Source organism: Odontesthes bonariensis, chromosome 5, assembly GCF_027942865.1.
Source record: "Odontesthes bonariensis isolate fOdoBon6 chromosome 5, fOdoBon6.hap1, whole genome shotgun sequence".
Lineage (NCBI taxonomy): Eukaryota > Metazoa > Chordata > Actinopteri > Atheriniformes > Atherinopsidae > Odontesthes > Odontesthes bonariensis.
In genome coordinates this window covers 28,699,406-28,714,442 of record NC_134510.1, presented here as the reverse complement: position 1 = coordinate 28,714,442, position 15,037 = coordinate 28,699,406, and the positions used below count along the sequence as shown (strand labels likewise).

Below are 15,037 nucleotides of genomic sequence, written 5' to 3'. Positions count from 1 at the left end.
AAAGCTTTAAGCCAGCATGCTGCCTCTGGAATGTCTGGTATGGGGACAGCGTAAGAGTCAGCCTGGAGGGGACCAAACACGTATTTTTTTTTAAACTGGTTCTGCCGAGCCCTTCCGCCTCTCTGCCTGATTCCTCTCCGCTTCACACAAGCTTTGTCTCTCTTTAGAGTTAGTCCTGCTGTGAGTCTCTGGATTTGGTTGTTTGCCTTCTTTGATAGTAATTTGGTTTTCTTTCACTTCCTGTGTAATCAAGGCGCATTGTGTAATCTCAAGTGTCACCAAAATTATGGCTTTCATAAGTGTTACTTGTGAAGCATCTCAAGCAGAACCCCGTGTTAAAGACTAGAAGCTGTAAGAGGCTCGTCTGTCTCTAGTGTTGGTTTGATTTTTCTTTGCGTGTGATCATTGATATATAATACTTCCTTGTATAATAATATCCTTAATGAGCAATATTGTTTTGTTTAAAAAGAAGACTATTAGCTACATGGCATTTTAATCATGTGGTCCCCCTGATGCTCAACAGTAAGTCACTCCATGACACACTGATGACACATCCTCCCGCATTTAAAACCGTACTATTTTTGACAAATTTCTCAACATCGTGTCTGGGTGCACACTGACACTGTGGCTGTGTTATGCAACTTTTAAGTACAGCTTCCATGCATGCACACTTGAATGCATGAAAGGTGCGGTGTTCTCAGACAGTTTCATCCACCTTGCAGCAAAAGGAGTAGTTTTGATTGCGCCTGTAAAATTAGAACTAAAATGTTACATTGGATTACATGCCCCTCTGTTTCTAAGGTCCCAGACTCAATAGAGGGAGAGCAAGTGGAGGGACGGGTCATACAGGGTAGCCATAGGCTCTTGAAAGGCTTGCAGTATTTTCAGAAATGATTCCTGCAAGCATTTGTTTTCAAGTGGGGCAAAAACCATGAATAAGTAATATTCTCCCTAAAGCAACGATCAATATAACAGGTGTTATGTTGATGGTTGTTCATTAAGATTCGAGGAAAATGAGCTCGGTAGATTATTTTTAGACTGATAAGTGAAAAGGTGAGGTGGTTTAGGCTACACGACCAGTGTAATTGAATTTGAAAGAGACATTGACCGTCAATAGTAAAAGAACACCTGTGATTGTCCCGCCCAGCCCTAAGATTTCATAAGGAAGAGATCAGTGCAGTAGCAGAATTACACAGACGGTCAGACCTGCGCTAAATCTGCCAAATAAGAGTGGCTTTGGGGTTGGAACAAATGCGATTTCTGATAAAATGCCAGTCTTTTATTTTTCCTCACTTCATGGAGTCTGGTGCACAAGTGAATTTTCACCCTGACCTCTGAAAAACCCCCACTTCAACCCACTCCTCTCGGATTAAAATCTAGGGTTACCTAATCTCTTGTTAATCTGAACTAAATCTGTCTAATCGGCATAGAAAATTACACTCACTGAGGTATTGCCCGCAAATAATCAGCGGAGGTAGAACCGTCCGCGCATCGCAAGTTCTCCCTGGAGGGCATTTGGACGCTGCACACGGTGCGCGGGGCAATTTGTTACGCACATACTTAGCCTATTTCAGACAAAAGCCAGTGTCGACATTGTTTCGGAATTTCTGCTCCTGTCCCGTGGGTTGTACATTGTCTTGATTTTATTTAATTACATTTTCTTTTTTCGTTTTTTGGTCACAGCTTTACATGGAGGCTGGCACACAAAGCGCCATGTGACGCTCCGCCAGAAAGATCATTATGTTGAGTACTGATTAAGAATTTGGGTTTTGCCACCCCGTTCGTAACTGAGATGGTGAAGAGGAGGGAAGGCGGGAGCGAGAAAGTGTGTGTGTCCGGGATTTCGCTGTAATCATGTTCGGAGAGTATTGATTTCGTGAGCGCACTCCAATTGGCAGCATCTCTACTATACAGCGCCGGCGCGTCATCCTCGGCTCACATCGACGGAACGAGTTGTAAGCAAATGAGAACATGTGTGGCATCTGAGAGAGTGAGAAAAGGCAAGGGGTTGATTGAAGGGAGCAAGAGGAGGTGTGAGAAAAGCCAATTTTTATCGTCCTGACAACTGGATACGAGATTTGATTGCCGGGCTCTTTTTTTTTTTTTTTTTTTTTTTTTTTTTTTGCCCCCTTCCTTTATATTTTTTTCAGACAGGAAAATTATCGATTCGTCACATGCGCACGCCTCTTCATTATAATTGCAGACAGTTGGGTGCTGTTCAGGCTGAATGGACTTGAATGTGTCGCTGCCAGCTTAATCCATGCAGACTGGAAGATTTAATAATTCACGGTAATCACGCATTATCGCCTCAGTGGATGCTCTCTACAAGGCTCTGGTGATTTTGTTTTTTTAAAAATTTTTTATTTATTTATTTTTTTCTCCCCTCCTCTTTCCTGAGTCTTCCCGTTGTCTTCTGGAGGATTTATCGACGGCTGCTTTTGATCCTTATCTGAAATATCATCTGTTGCTGCAACTGGATTGAAAAGCCCCACTGACTTAGACACGTTTGAGATTTAATGTATTAAGGTGATATGGATTGTTAAATAAGAAGCATTGTATCATCTTTTGATAATCTCCTCCAGTTAAAATGGACAAGAAATTATTATTACTTTTATTACTTCTCCTATCTCTCCATGCGAGACAGTGATTTTTGCTTACATTCATCATGATTGTCCTACTCTGCTGAATGGGCTTCCACTGATTCTGACTGAGCTTTATAGGCATATTACAAGGCAAATTTCAGCGTGAAGTGGTACTGAAGACAGTTTCCCTCTTTGCCCTTTCTTTTGATTTATTCCATTTTCAACTGAAGGATAAATGTTGATGATGGAGGACGACGAATTAGACGCTCATCAGGTTGACTCGGATTTCGAGCCGCAAAGCCGGCCTCGCTCATGCACATGGCCGCTGCCGTGCCCAGAGGATTTTCCCGGTGGACACGAGGTTAGCGGGGGTCTTCCACTGGCCAACATCAAGGTGGAACCGGAGGACGTCCCGGCTTGCAGAGCCGGACTCGTGGGCGGAACGCCGGGAGAGCTGATACATCCAGCCGGCGCCCCGGCACCCACAGGCGCGACGCACCCATGCTTGGCTGGCGCGGCGCTCGATGTGACCGGATCCCTGCGCAAAGCCAAATCCTCGCGTCGGAACGCGTGGGGGAACCAGTCCTACGCGGATCTCATTACCCGCGCCATTGAGAGCACCCCAGAAAAGAGGCTCACGCTGTCACAGATATACGACTGGATGGTCCGTTATGTGCCCTATTTCAAGGATAAGGGCGACAGTAACAGCTCAGCTGGCTGGAAGGTAAGAAATGAAACCCACGACCCAGCGTGGAGAGGGGCTGACATGTTAATCACAGTGATACTATTGATTATTATTCACTAAGCCACAATGATTCATTCACCCCTTGTGCCTTACACATGTTACTGTGGGATTCCGTGTAATTTACGCATGAGTGTTGCCATGCCTTATCTTGTCTTAGTTCATTACTGCTGTCAGTCATTCTAATATATCACTGATGGCAGAATGTAATAGACAGGAGTGAAGACCCTCTCTACGTGCGCAGCTTTTTTCTCTCAGTAGGCTTCAGCGTATGGAATCCCCTCACCTTAAGATCAGACCGGTTGATGATTTATTTCCATATCTCCCAATAAATCTTCCAGATAGGTAAAGGTTAGTGCGTCATGCAAATGAGTAGCCCACGTTTTCCTTTATTTATTTCTTAAAACATATCTGTGAATCAACAGTGTGGCCACTTGTTGGAGACCATAGGTCAGCTGTCCACAATGTAAATATTCAGTGCCATGTTCACCACTGACCGCAGTCCACTACCGCTGCCTGCCTGGCCCAGAGCCTAACCTCCTGGAGATCTTCCCACTTTGCTCCCAGCCTCATCTTTTTTCAATTCATTATAGACATCTGAAGACAGTGAGAGGGAGCAGTGAGATTAGTAGGGCAGCAGTGCTTGACCTGATGGTGTAACTTTGCAGAGCTGTGCCTTGAGACTGGATCTTAAGTTTGCATCTGGCATTGCAGTCAATTTAATGTCAGTATGTGAGAGGGTAAATAAAGTAGAGGCTGTACGATATGGATTCATCATCAGACTATTATGATCTTGCTGCAACACTCTTCACTTTGTAATTCTAAGTACTATATGTCTGTTTTTGTTTTCTTTATCTAGAGCAATACGCTGGTCAGGATTGAGAAAATATTTCTCATTGGCGAGCTGTACCTTTGTTCAAGCACATTGTTTCTTGCTGAATGTATCTTATTAAGTATGAGAAGGATGATGGAGTTGACAGGATAACATGATTCATCCAGAACAATTTAGGTGTCGTTCATCATAAACAGTCAAAGTCAGTGTGATGGCACATTTTCAACATGAACTAATTTTTCAGGGTAATGAGTTCTTTGTCAAAACTTGTTGTTTTGCTGTTATGTAACATAAACTCTTAACCAGTTGAAGTTGAGTCTCTGCTTTTGGCCTCAGTCTTAATCACATAGCACCTGACTGACACTTTAAATCGGTCCCATTAAATTTAGCTGACTGTTAAGGTGTGTCTTCAGGTAGACTTTGTTTCATTTGCTCTGCTCTCGCGCCAACACTTTTCAACCATGAGGCCTCTTTACCTAAAAGTCCCAGTCTCTATTTATGAAACTGCAAATTAGTGGGGTTTGACAGTGGCAGTCTGAGGTCCTGGGCTATTTTCAGGCCGCAAGCGAGACATGGGGCCTATTCCAGGTAATGACGGGGGATTAGGTAAGTCGTTTAAAGCAGGCATCCTTGATGTCAGTTACAGGCCTGACCTGGTTTTGGTCAGAGACAGGGCGGTATTGTAAACATACACTTTTGAGTCACATGTGCGCCTGGCTTAAATGAGCCAACCAAACAGTCAGTGGAAATGCTGCACCTGAAAGTACAGAAAACTCTTATTTCTGATGCAGCTACCTTACTTTTATACTAATTTGTTTAACCATACAGCAAAAAATATCAATATAGTTTGAGGGGGTGGGCAATAAAAGAACTATTAGTAAAATTCTGATTAAATTAATTCAAATTAAGAGGCATAGATATGACAGTGAAGCTTGAGGTCGGGTTGTGGAAAACAGCTTAAAAGCTAATAAACCTTTTAAACCTAAATACCTAAGTCCAATAGAGGTTCTGGAAAAATCTTGAAAAGCACATTTTGCTGCCCTGACTGTTCAAAAGGATGTTATAGGCCTACAGGCTTGATGATGGGTAATAGTCAGCTTGTGCACTTCGACAGTACCATTAAGCTCCTATAAATACCTAATAGCTTTTGACTTCTAGGAAGGCTCCAGTATTCCGAGGTCACAGCTTTCTAATCGGCCCCTTACTGGAGGGAGGATACGTAGAATTGTGTTCTTGTGGACCCTGTTATACTTTCCACCGGGGTGCTGTAGATTAGTGGTTGCTTCACTACCATCCATTTCTTCATACTCTAGCAGAGCTTTTCCAACCCCAGAATTTTGCAAGATCCTGAATTAAGATTTAAAAACCCGATTCTGAATCCTTCTGTATAGAGAAAGCATACTTTTATGTTTTCAAGGCCAATTATGCCCGAATGCGAGCATCCATGTGTGCATGTAGATGCAGTCTGCATGCGTGGGAGAGTCGCATGTCAATTGCAACAAAGCATGAGGGTCTGTAGTGCTGTGTGTGTCTTTGTGGGGGCTACTGCTGGGGGAGGGGCTGTCTGCTTCTATAGGCGTCTGTGTTTTGGCCCGCTGATTGGTCTGACAGCATGTCACTGCAGTGAATGGTATATGTAGTCTCGCTCTTGACTTCATAATGCCTCTAATGGTGGGGTAACACTTGGTCTCGGGATTGCCCTGTAGGCATCTAGAAGTTCATTAACTTCAAGGGGTTTAGATGATGCTATTGTTATGCTGGGGGGTTGCTTTATTGTATATACCAGCATGGGTAGTTAGGGGATACAAAAATGTTTAATGCACAAATGCTTTTGGTGTGTTAAACACATTAAAGAAGAAATGTATGATAAATACCTCTAGGACATCAGCGCTTTATATCATCTGTATGTGCAATGTCAACTGTGTGGAGTATGTTTGTCTGCTTTCTTTATATGCATAGTTTCCCTTCTGTGTTCTAACAGTGCCAGGGCTTTTTCCAGCACTTGGGCCAGTCAGATGCCAGTGGATTGAGCAGCAGGTCGCAAAGAGTGCCAGGCAGTCACTCAGACACTTTAATCCAAAGAGACTAGACTGTTATTTATAAAGTGACTTTAGGTAAAGGTCTGTGTAGGGTCGGCGGGGCAAAGGTCATGGCGCCTCCTCTATCGACAGAAATCAGCCAGTCCAGAAAGATGGCTGTAAGAACAAAAAAAAAAAAAAAAAAGCAAAGTGACAGCAAATGTGTAGCAGTTAGATGAAAAGAGAAACTGCCTCTGGGTAAATATTGAGTAAAGCGGGAAAGCTGTCTCTGGTTATATGTGTTGTCTTATCATCTTTAAAAGCACATAACCCCCAATCTCCATAGGCAGTAGTATTTATAACATGACCAGATCATATCACTTTATCTAATTGATTTATGGGTAAAGAGTCAGACAGACCCTTGTAATCCTGTCACTATGCCCCTAGCTCCAGCAACTGCAGCAGATAGACACTTGGTAAAAACGAGAGATATGAATGTTAAATATATGGCAGGAGAGCGAGTTTGACTGAGGAAGTTTCAAGGTGTGTAGATTTGCGAGTCCATTGCATGTGTGTATCCAAATGACTGTGTTCCTTGATGATCGTAGGGGAGTCTGGGGAGACTGGAAACTATCCTAGACTTCAGCTGATTCATAGTTTATCCTCTTTCTTGGCTGAGGGGAGCAGAGCAATTTAAGAGTGCTACACACGCACACACACACACAAACATATATGTGCTTACACTCTCACAATGTGAGAGCATATGATGTGCACTGGATAGATTTATGGTGCAGGATTATGAGCACCTCACATCTCCCCAGGCTCCTTCACCTAGAGCCAGTTTGGGTTCAGGCAGTATATTTAGCTTGAATCATGCCAAGTAGCCCATTCTCACTGCTTCCCCCCCCTGTAGCCTTCAGGCAATCGTGGCAGTTCATTTCTCACACAAATGATTAATGTACATGCAGATTTACCAAAGCATGGGCACACATTCAAATATGGGAGACGGCAATCAGGAGACAGTAATATGAAAAACAATATCAATTGGTTTTGATATTACTTTTGTCTCTTTTATCACTACATATACCAGATGCTGTTTTTATCTCTTATTTTATCTCTGCTGACTTATGTGCTGTCTGTCTATCCATTAGACATTCTATACATTCTTTCTGTCTTAGTGGTTTTAGGCACAAGGGCCAATTGAGGTGAGGAGTCTTTCTCAAGAGAGCTGTGGTGTCAGGATTTTAAGCTTTAGCTGTGATCCAGACTGCCTCAAGCAGTGTGCCTCCACTCATCTGAGAGCGATCTCATATTATCATAGAGATATTATCAACGAGGCATAATTTCATCCAGCTCAAATACTTTTTTTGTTTTGTTTTTGTTTTTAGGATGAGACAATCAGGTTCCCAACTGGACATGGCTGAACTAATTTGTATGTTCTACTCAGATTTCTTACTACAAGTATTTCTCTTTGCTCTGCATTTCTTGCTGCATTTCTGTTTGGTGACATATTTATAACTCTTTTATTTTCCCCTTAGTGAGGCAATGCTAAAAATGTTTAGTGTTTTCCTATTGCACTGTTTAGGATGATGGCTGCCGCTATTCCCTCTGGCTCTGACACACACATTCGCAGAAAACACATGTGCCTCCTCAAACCACCCATGGAGGAACACTCTGTTCTGAGGTGGGGTGAATCATTTTTTGGGAGAAGAGGGGGCTGACCAGGAGCAGAGGCGACTTTCAGTGGTGGTGCCACCTGATTTGTTTTGAAACTTGGTCTGACTCTCAACATTTTGCTCATATGGAAGGTGTGGCTCTGTTTAGTAAGCTCTCCTGGATTTTATATTTTATTTTTTTTAAAAGCAAAACCATTCACAGATGCGGGGAATGTGGTGTGCTTTTTTTTTTTTTTTTTGTTAGGCCGTGTTAAGTTTGATGCCATGGAGATTTGATTGGGAGGGGGAGGCCTCAAGTGTTAAAGCACTGCTCTGTGATTAGAACACATCTCTTTTTATTTCCATGGAACCAAATTGAAACTGGGAAGGGAACAGAGAAAGGCTATGTAATGGTAGTGCAGCTGGACGCACAGTAAGTTCTCGGTATGCACCCACAAAAACCACATTTCAATAAAATCAGGCTAAAAGTCACTGTGTTCCTTCTCGGTTACCCTCCAGTCACATTCGGATGACACTGGCATCCATGTGACTTGTAATCCTATTGATAAAATTGTTACTCAGTCTGCGAGTTTTGAGCGTTTGCTCAACAAGAAAAAATTGATGACCCCAAGCACTGTCAGTGAAGTTGGTCATGGAGTAATAATACTGCCAAAATAAACTTATTAGAAAGAAATGTTTTTGATTAATGCCACTGAATACTTTACATATTGCACATTAAATGTCTCATAAAATAGGTGGTCAATTAAATGTCTTAGCTACTGTCCAACATAATAGGGGAAAGGAAATGGCTTTTGTTGTTGCAGATGCTTGATTCAGTAGTAGCCCGTAGGGTAAGTAAAAGAAATCGCAGCTTAAAGGATTTGTTTGTGTGGGATTTTTGGAATTTTTGTTTTGTTCAGTCATCTAATATCCTCAAATAGCTTATTCTAAAACAGGGAAAAGTGAATGAAGTTATCATGTCCGAGAGAAATGTTTGTACTGCAAATGTTATAAACGGCTCCACATATTCACCTGTGAATAAAACATGTTACCTGTCATGATGCCTGAAATTTTGGACTTAGTCTCTTGAGGCATGCTTGTTGCTCATCTGTGTCAATGTGCATATTTTGTGATTGCTGTTGTGTGTGTGTGTGTGTATGCGAATGTGGATGCTTCTCTCTCCTCTTTCTTTATGAGTAAGTATGTGTGTGTGAATGTGGCTGTGTTGTGATGATGGGGTGGGGGGGGGGGGACTGATGGGCTCAGTGGGAGCCCGGGTCCCGGGGGAACAGCTCTCGTTAATAATTCAGACGAGGCTCATTATCAAGGCAGCGCAGATTTCTCCCTGATTCCACCTTAATTGCAGGCAGGCTGCTCCACTCAGGCAGGCGGTAGTCACGCTGGGTTGACTCCCTGTCTTTTTCTCCACTACCACAGGGCCCGCTCTGCTCCACTCTGTTCTGCTCTGTCTCCAGTACTCACCACTAGCACAGCTAGACTGCCCTTGGTTAGCCTGCTCCATATTAACATACACCTTAATACTTTTACATATTATGAATATGCTATTTTTGTTTGTAATTAAAGATGTGCTTCATATATTTCCAGTTAGATGCAGACCGTGTGTTCTTTGGACATCGCTGTGGAATGTTTAAATTTGTCTGCAAACAAAGGTTGATCTTGTAGGTCGTAGTGCTAAAGCAATAAGTCAATTACAGGATTGGTTGATCTGATAGAAAAACTAATTCATATCTGTCATTTATAGTGAAAAAAATTTAAAAAGCTTAACACTTAGCCACAAGTAAAATGATTATCAAGTGCAGCCCTTGTTGGTAATAGTTTTTGCCTCATTATCAAATTGAAGTACCATGTGTCTACTAACAGATTCCTTTGAAATATGAACACTAATACCCAATGGGGTACACTACATAAACCCTAATATGTTTTTCTTTCATTATAGGCTTTTGATCTATTATAATGGTGGGTTTATCCTTGAAATTTTCCATATCATATTATCATCTGATGATACTGTAGAACGTGATTGATATCATGCTACAATAGTACCTTCTTTATACTCATCTATAGGCTTATGTAATGTATCTTGTCTTCATAATTTACACTGACTGATGGGTTTCCATTCAGTGAAGCCCTGCAGAGAGAGATCAACATAATGGGCCTGATCTTGTCATACATGTATATGAATATTTCAAATCAAGCCTTTGTAGCTAGATGGGCGGGGGCTTTAGATAAACAACACAGATGCTTCTTCCTCTTTGCTCGCACTGTAAGATGAAGTGTGCTCCAAGCTGTATTTCTCTCCCGGCCTCAAAACTGGCTTCCCACAAATCACAGTGCCCGTATTTCCTAATTCAATTTTTCTCTCGTCTGATATCTCTTCCTGTATGCAAGGGATTGATGGCTGTGTGCATGCGCATGCGGGTTTATGTGCGTGCACACAGCCATGTCTGTCCCTGAAAAAGAGATGACGTACGTCAACATAAATGGTGTATTTCAAAACGCTTCATCTCTGGATCCTTCCCGGCAGCCATGTGCTTGTAGGTACATCGCTTCTTTGCGCCTGTCCATCAAGCCCCTGTCAGGGGCCAGAGGACTGTGGGAGGGGAAAGTGGAGCATGTAAGGGCCAGCGATCAGTTTACCTGAGCTTGGCGGTACCGTTAAGTGATGGAAGCAGCCGCCTCACAAAGGGAAATGTAGTTAATGCTGACTGATTGGTGCAGGTGGATAGGAAAAAAAAAAAAAAGGAGAAGGTGTTAGAGAGGAGAAGTAGCAAGAGTTATGTTCAGGAAAGATGCTTGTTATGCTAATGGTTGGTGGATATGCTGCGGCTGAAACACACGCCCTTGGCTGATGGATTTACCTGCAGAGGTCACATCAGGTATTGTATGGTCAGGACCCTGCTGAGCTGTAATGCAAAAAAGCCAAAAGCTTTGGAAGGAAATCTCTCCACATGTATGACTCTGTTGCCCGGCACGTTTGTAGTGTGAAGCAATCCATGCGTGAGCAAATCTGTGTGGGAGAACCAGCATATGTATGGGGAGGCTACAGGATTTGGACGAGGTTATGGGGTGACTGAGACCAGCTGGAATTAAGGGGAAAGGCTCAGGTTTGAGATACGTTAGGGTCATGCAAGGGGGTGAAATTCTTCCGTTTTTGAATTTGTATGTCACTGGCATGAATCTGGGTCAGGACACTGGGTCCTGTGTTTAGTATGCTGACTGTGTGAGACCTGAACTCCAAGTCTGCTCATAGCCCTGAATGAACCTAGCACGTCTGCCTTGCTCTGTCTTCGGACTGTCTCCTTTACCTTTCCGTCTTTCTCTTGGACCTCTTTTTTTTCATCTCCGTCTCTTTTCGCTCTTTCTTCTTGGTGTTCACTGTGCGCCAAGAGCATTTTTCTATCCCTCTCCTGTCTCTGTCTTTTTTCTTCCCGCGCTCAAGGCTTTTTTTCCCCACTACCCTTCTTTTTCATGCTGTCTATTCCACTGTCAATCATTCACACCCTTCCCTCCTCTTCTCCCTTGTTTTATTTCACACACACAGTCCTCCCCACAAAGTAGCCTTTTTATCACTGATTTCCCTCTTGCCTCGCTTATTTCTCCTGCTTCTTTCATGTGCTTTTGAAATCCCCTTTTCATCTTTAGCGGTCTCCCTCTCTTGCCTATTTTTTTTTTCTCTCTCTCACACACACTCTCTCTCCCTCTCTCTCTCTCTCTCACACACACACACACACACTGGCTCATTCAGTCATTCTTTTATTATCCCAAAACTAAAGTGATAAATGGCTCTCTTTCTTCTCCGTAAATGTCACTTGGGGAATTGTCTCTCCTCACTGATTGACTGGAGTAGAGGGATGGCCACACATGCACATGTCAGTCACGTGCACGTGCAAATAACCCCGAAAAGAGTGAGCTGATGTCTCGTTAGAAATACAGGCTGGTGAAAACTGCAACTGTTAGGGTTAGCCTTTGGCCCTCACAAGTCCATCTTTTTTCTTGGAGACTGACCATTTGAAGAAGTTGGGCATTTGGATTATCGTGAAACATCAATTCAGTTCTGTGAACTGGGATTCAAAGAAATGCTGGGATCAATCACAGTTGAACTGTATGAGCTTACAATATCAGGCTGGACTTGCAGACACAGTTTACATGTTACTCACAGTTAGATCCATTGCACCTTGAAAGGCATCAGAGCCATTGTTCAGACCAGATAATGTGGCAAAATGTGTGTGTGTTAGAAAGTAGGGGTTAATAATGCTCAGTCATTTTCTTAATGTCTCATTCATCCTGCCTCAGGCGTTGAAGCCTGATAAAGGTCAAGACTACTGGTGGTTACATGTCGTCTTCCCTTATTTCATTCTCCTCACTGAACAACAGGGAGGGGTAGCAAAGAAGAAAAGGGAAGTCCACAGACAGCCAGCGACAATTCTGCGTCTCTTCATTTTCAGAACCAGGATAAGAAGATTTAATAGGGAGACTGTCAGAAGACAGGGGAGGCTGTGGCTGGCGGTGAAGGAGGGATGAAAATATTACATTGATAAAGACAGAGATATAAAGACATGGGAAGAAGAGAGAAAAATGGAGAGCTAGATTAGTAGAGAGTAGATTATAGGGCTTCCAAGCAGGGTTGGAAGCTAGACTTGGCTGCACTTCAGCTACACTCTACACACTTCAACTCAAGTGTGTGTCCATTAGTGCAGTCCCATTGCACTCAGAAAGCCATGCTCTTTGAGATATAATGCACATGTGCACACACAAAGCAAGTTTTGTGTCTACTGCTCATAAATGAAAAGTCCTATCAACATACTGTATAGTTACAGAAACTTAAACTTGCATTTACTACAATGACCAAATCCGCTTCTCCTTTCTGTCCAATCCCACCTCCCCTCCACACACACGCGCACACACACACACACATTCCCAATCTCTTCACTCGCCGCCAGATTGCTTCCCGTCAAAATAAATAATTAAATGCATGCAATAACAGCTTCCGAAAAAAGATCCCTCTATTAGGGCAAAATGGGTAAATGGCGTGGGGCAGTGGCCGTGTGAGAGGGAGGAGGGCTTGTATTGCCGGAACATGCACACATATACACACAATTTATTACATAAGGCGAATCATAACCCACAACAGTTTTTACACAGTTGTGCAATGGTAATTTGCCCCCTTCTCTTTCCAATCAGCTTAGTGAAGTCTTTTCTCAAATCCTTACAAATGATCCGTGCTCAAAGACCGGCTGGGGCAACATCTAGGATGAGTGGCAAGGAGGTTCCACAAGGGCAACTGAGAGGATGCTGCTGGGGTCAAGGCTGTGTGTGTTTGAAGAGAGGTTTGTGATTGTTTTGCCTTTGTACATCTACAAAGTCGCATGCATAGAATTATAATGAGGGGAAGGTTGTAATTTATGCTGGTGACTTTGTATGTATGAGGGAGAAAGAAAGCTGCAGAGCTGGATGTCAGTGTTCTTCTTGAAAAACGTATGTGAGTGTGTGTGCAAGCATTAGGTGAGTGACAGAGGTGGTAAAGGGCAAAAGTTGAGATGTTATCTGACTATGATTTAAAAAAAATAATTAAATAATAAAAATTCACACACAAATGGAAACAACAGGGGCAACGTTGAATTCGGGATCTTACCCAAGGATACTTCGACGTGTTCGTGGGAAACCAGACCACCAGTCAATATGCAATATTTGTATTTCCCAAATTGAAACAATTAAACAAGTAGATGAGTCATTATCACCACACAAAAAAAATTCATTTCCCCAAAAAAAGGTCTCAGTGGTTTAATTTTTTGCCTTGTCACACTCTCCCGTTGCACTTGATCAGTCACATGTTTTGTGTGAGAATGCTCACATGTCAGTTTCATATCTGACTCCATGAATTCAAAAGCTCTGTCTTTCAGCTGACCCGGCATCTGGCCAGGTTACTTTGCGTCATGATATTGCATACAGTTGTCATCAGCTACTTAACTGCCGTCACAGCTGGTGCCAACACAAAACTCATTGATGTTTACTGGGACAGTTGTGTTACTGACCTGGCCTAATCTGTGTATGATAAATGCCATGACAGTTATGCAGACAAATGGATTTCCTGAACCTGGAAATCTTCTCAGTAAAAGGGGGCAAATTAGCCCCCTGTGCTAACACAGCTAACATTTTAGAGGCTGATCTGTTTGTTTAAAATGTCATGCATGTTGATTGTGATATTAAGCTTGAGGCATTGCTGCACAGGCCACAGACCTTGAGGAATAGGAGATCAAAAGGATGGTTCTGACTAAAGAGAGTGACATCGTGACGGTGTCAGATGAATTGATGGGCAAATGTGAACTATGTATAAGCCTATGGTTGTTGGACCATACAACAGGAGATGAAGTGCTGGTGATGCAGGGAGAGATGAATGGGAAAAAAAGTGAAAAGAGCTTATGTATCATGTGTAGAACAGTCGTTTCACCTTGCTACGGTTAAGAGTAGGTCAAGTAGCAATGATGCTCAGTGCAAGGAGAGGATCGGCTGTGTGATGCAGAGTAGGTGAAAATGGGAGGAGGGTTGAAATGGGAAAAAAAGAAAAGAAGGGAAATCTGGAGCTGGGGAAAAGAAAAGCTACAACACACCCTGCTTAAGTGAGAGCGTGGCTTGATAGATACAGGGAGGGGCATAGAGGATACGTCAGAGACACAGGGTGAGACAGGGTGAGATGGGTGGAGGTGAGGGGAGGGGAGGGGAATGACAGAGGGGAGAAAATGACAGAGTAGGGTACCATGCTGGGGTCTCTGCGGTGGGGTGATTGCGTGACTGAGAGGAAAGTGCATTGCCGTGTGTGTAATGCTCTCAAGACGGATATTAAGTAGTACTGCCCGACTCACGCAGTCGCTGCCCCTCTTTCTCCTTTCCGCCTTTACTCTGCTCCATTCTGCTCCCTCTCTTGTGCCTTCCGTCTCCACTAATGATCCTCGCGTCCTGCCACACTGCAGGGCTGAGTGATGCCCACTGACAGCCGTGCTCAGGCGGAAACGCTGCAGCCCTCTTCGAGGAGTACTGTGACATACACATAGAGAACATATAGAGGTGTAGCACCTCCACACATACTTGTCTCAGCTTATGCAAAGCTGCTGACAGATGTGTGTTTTTGTGTATGTCACTATCTCTACACACTAACGGAACCCCTCAGTGGTGCTCACATGTAAATATGTGAG

At 43.2% G+C, this 15,037-nt stretch overlaps 1 protein-coding gene across 1 annotated transcript in view; it reads left to right on the top strand.

Annotated features, from left to right (window-relative positions):
* Positions 1 to 2,259: 2,259 nt before the first annotated feature.
* Positions 2,260 to 15,037, top strand: part of LOC142380265 (forkhead box protein O6-like) — a 28,718-nt gene continuing 15,940 nt past the window's right edge. Inside the window, exon 1 of the mRNA XM_075465985.1 lies at positions 2,260 to 3,306. Coding sequence (XP_075322100.1) covers positions 2,818 to 3,306 — 489 coding nt within the window. The 5' untranslated portion in view covers positions 2,260 to 2,817. The remainder of the gene's footprint in view (positions 3,307 to 15,037) is intronic.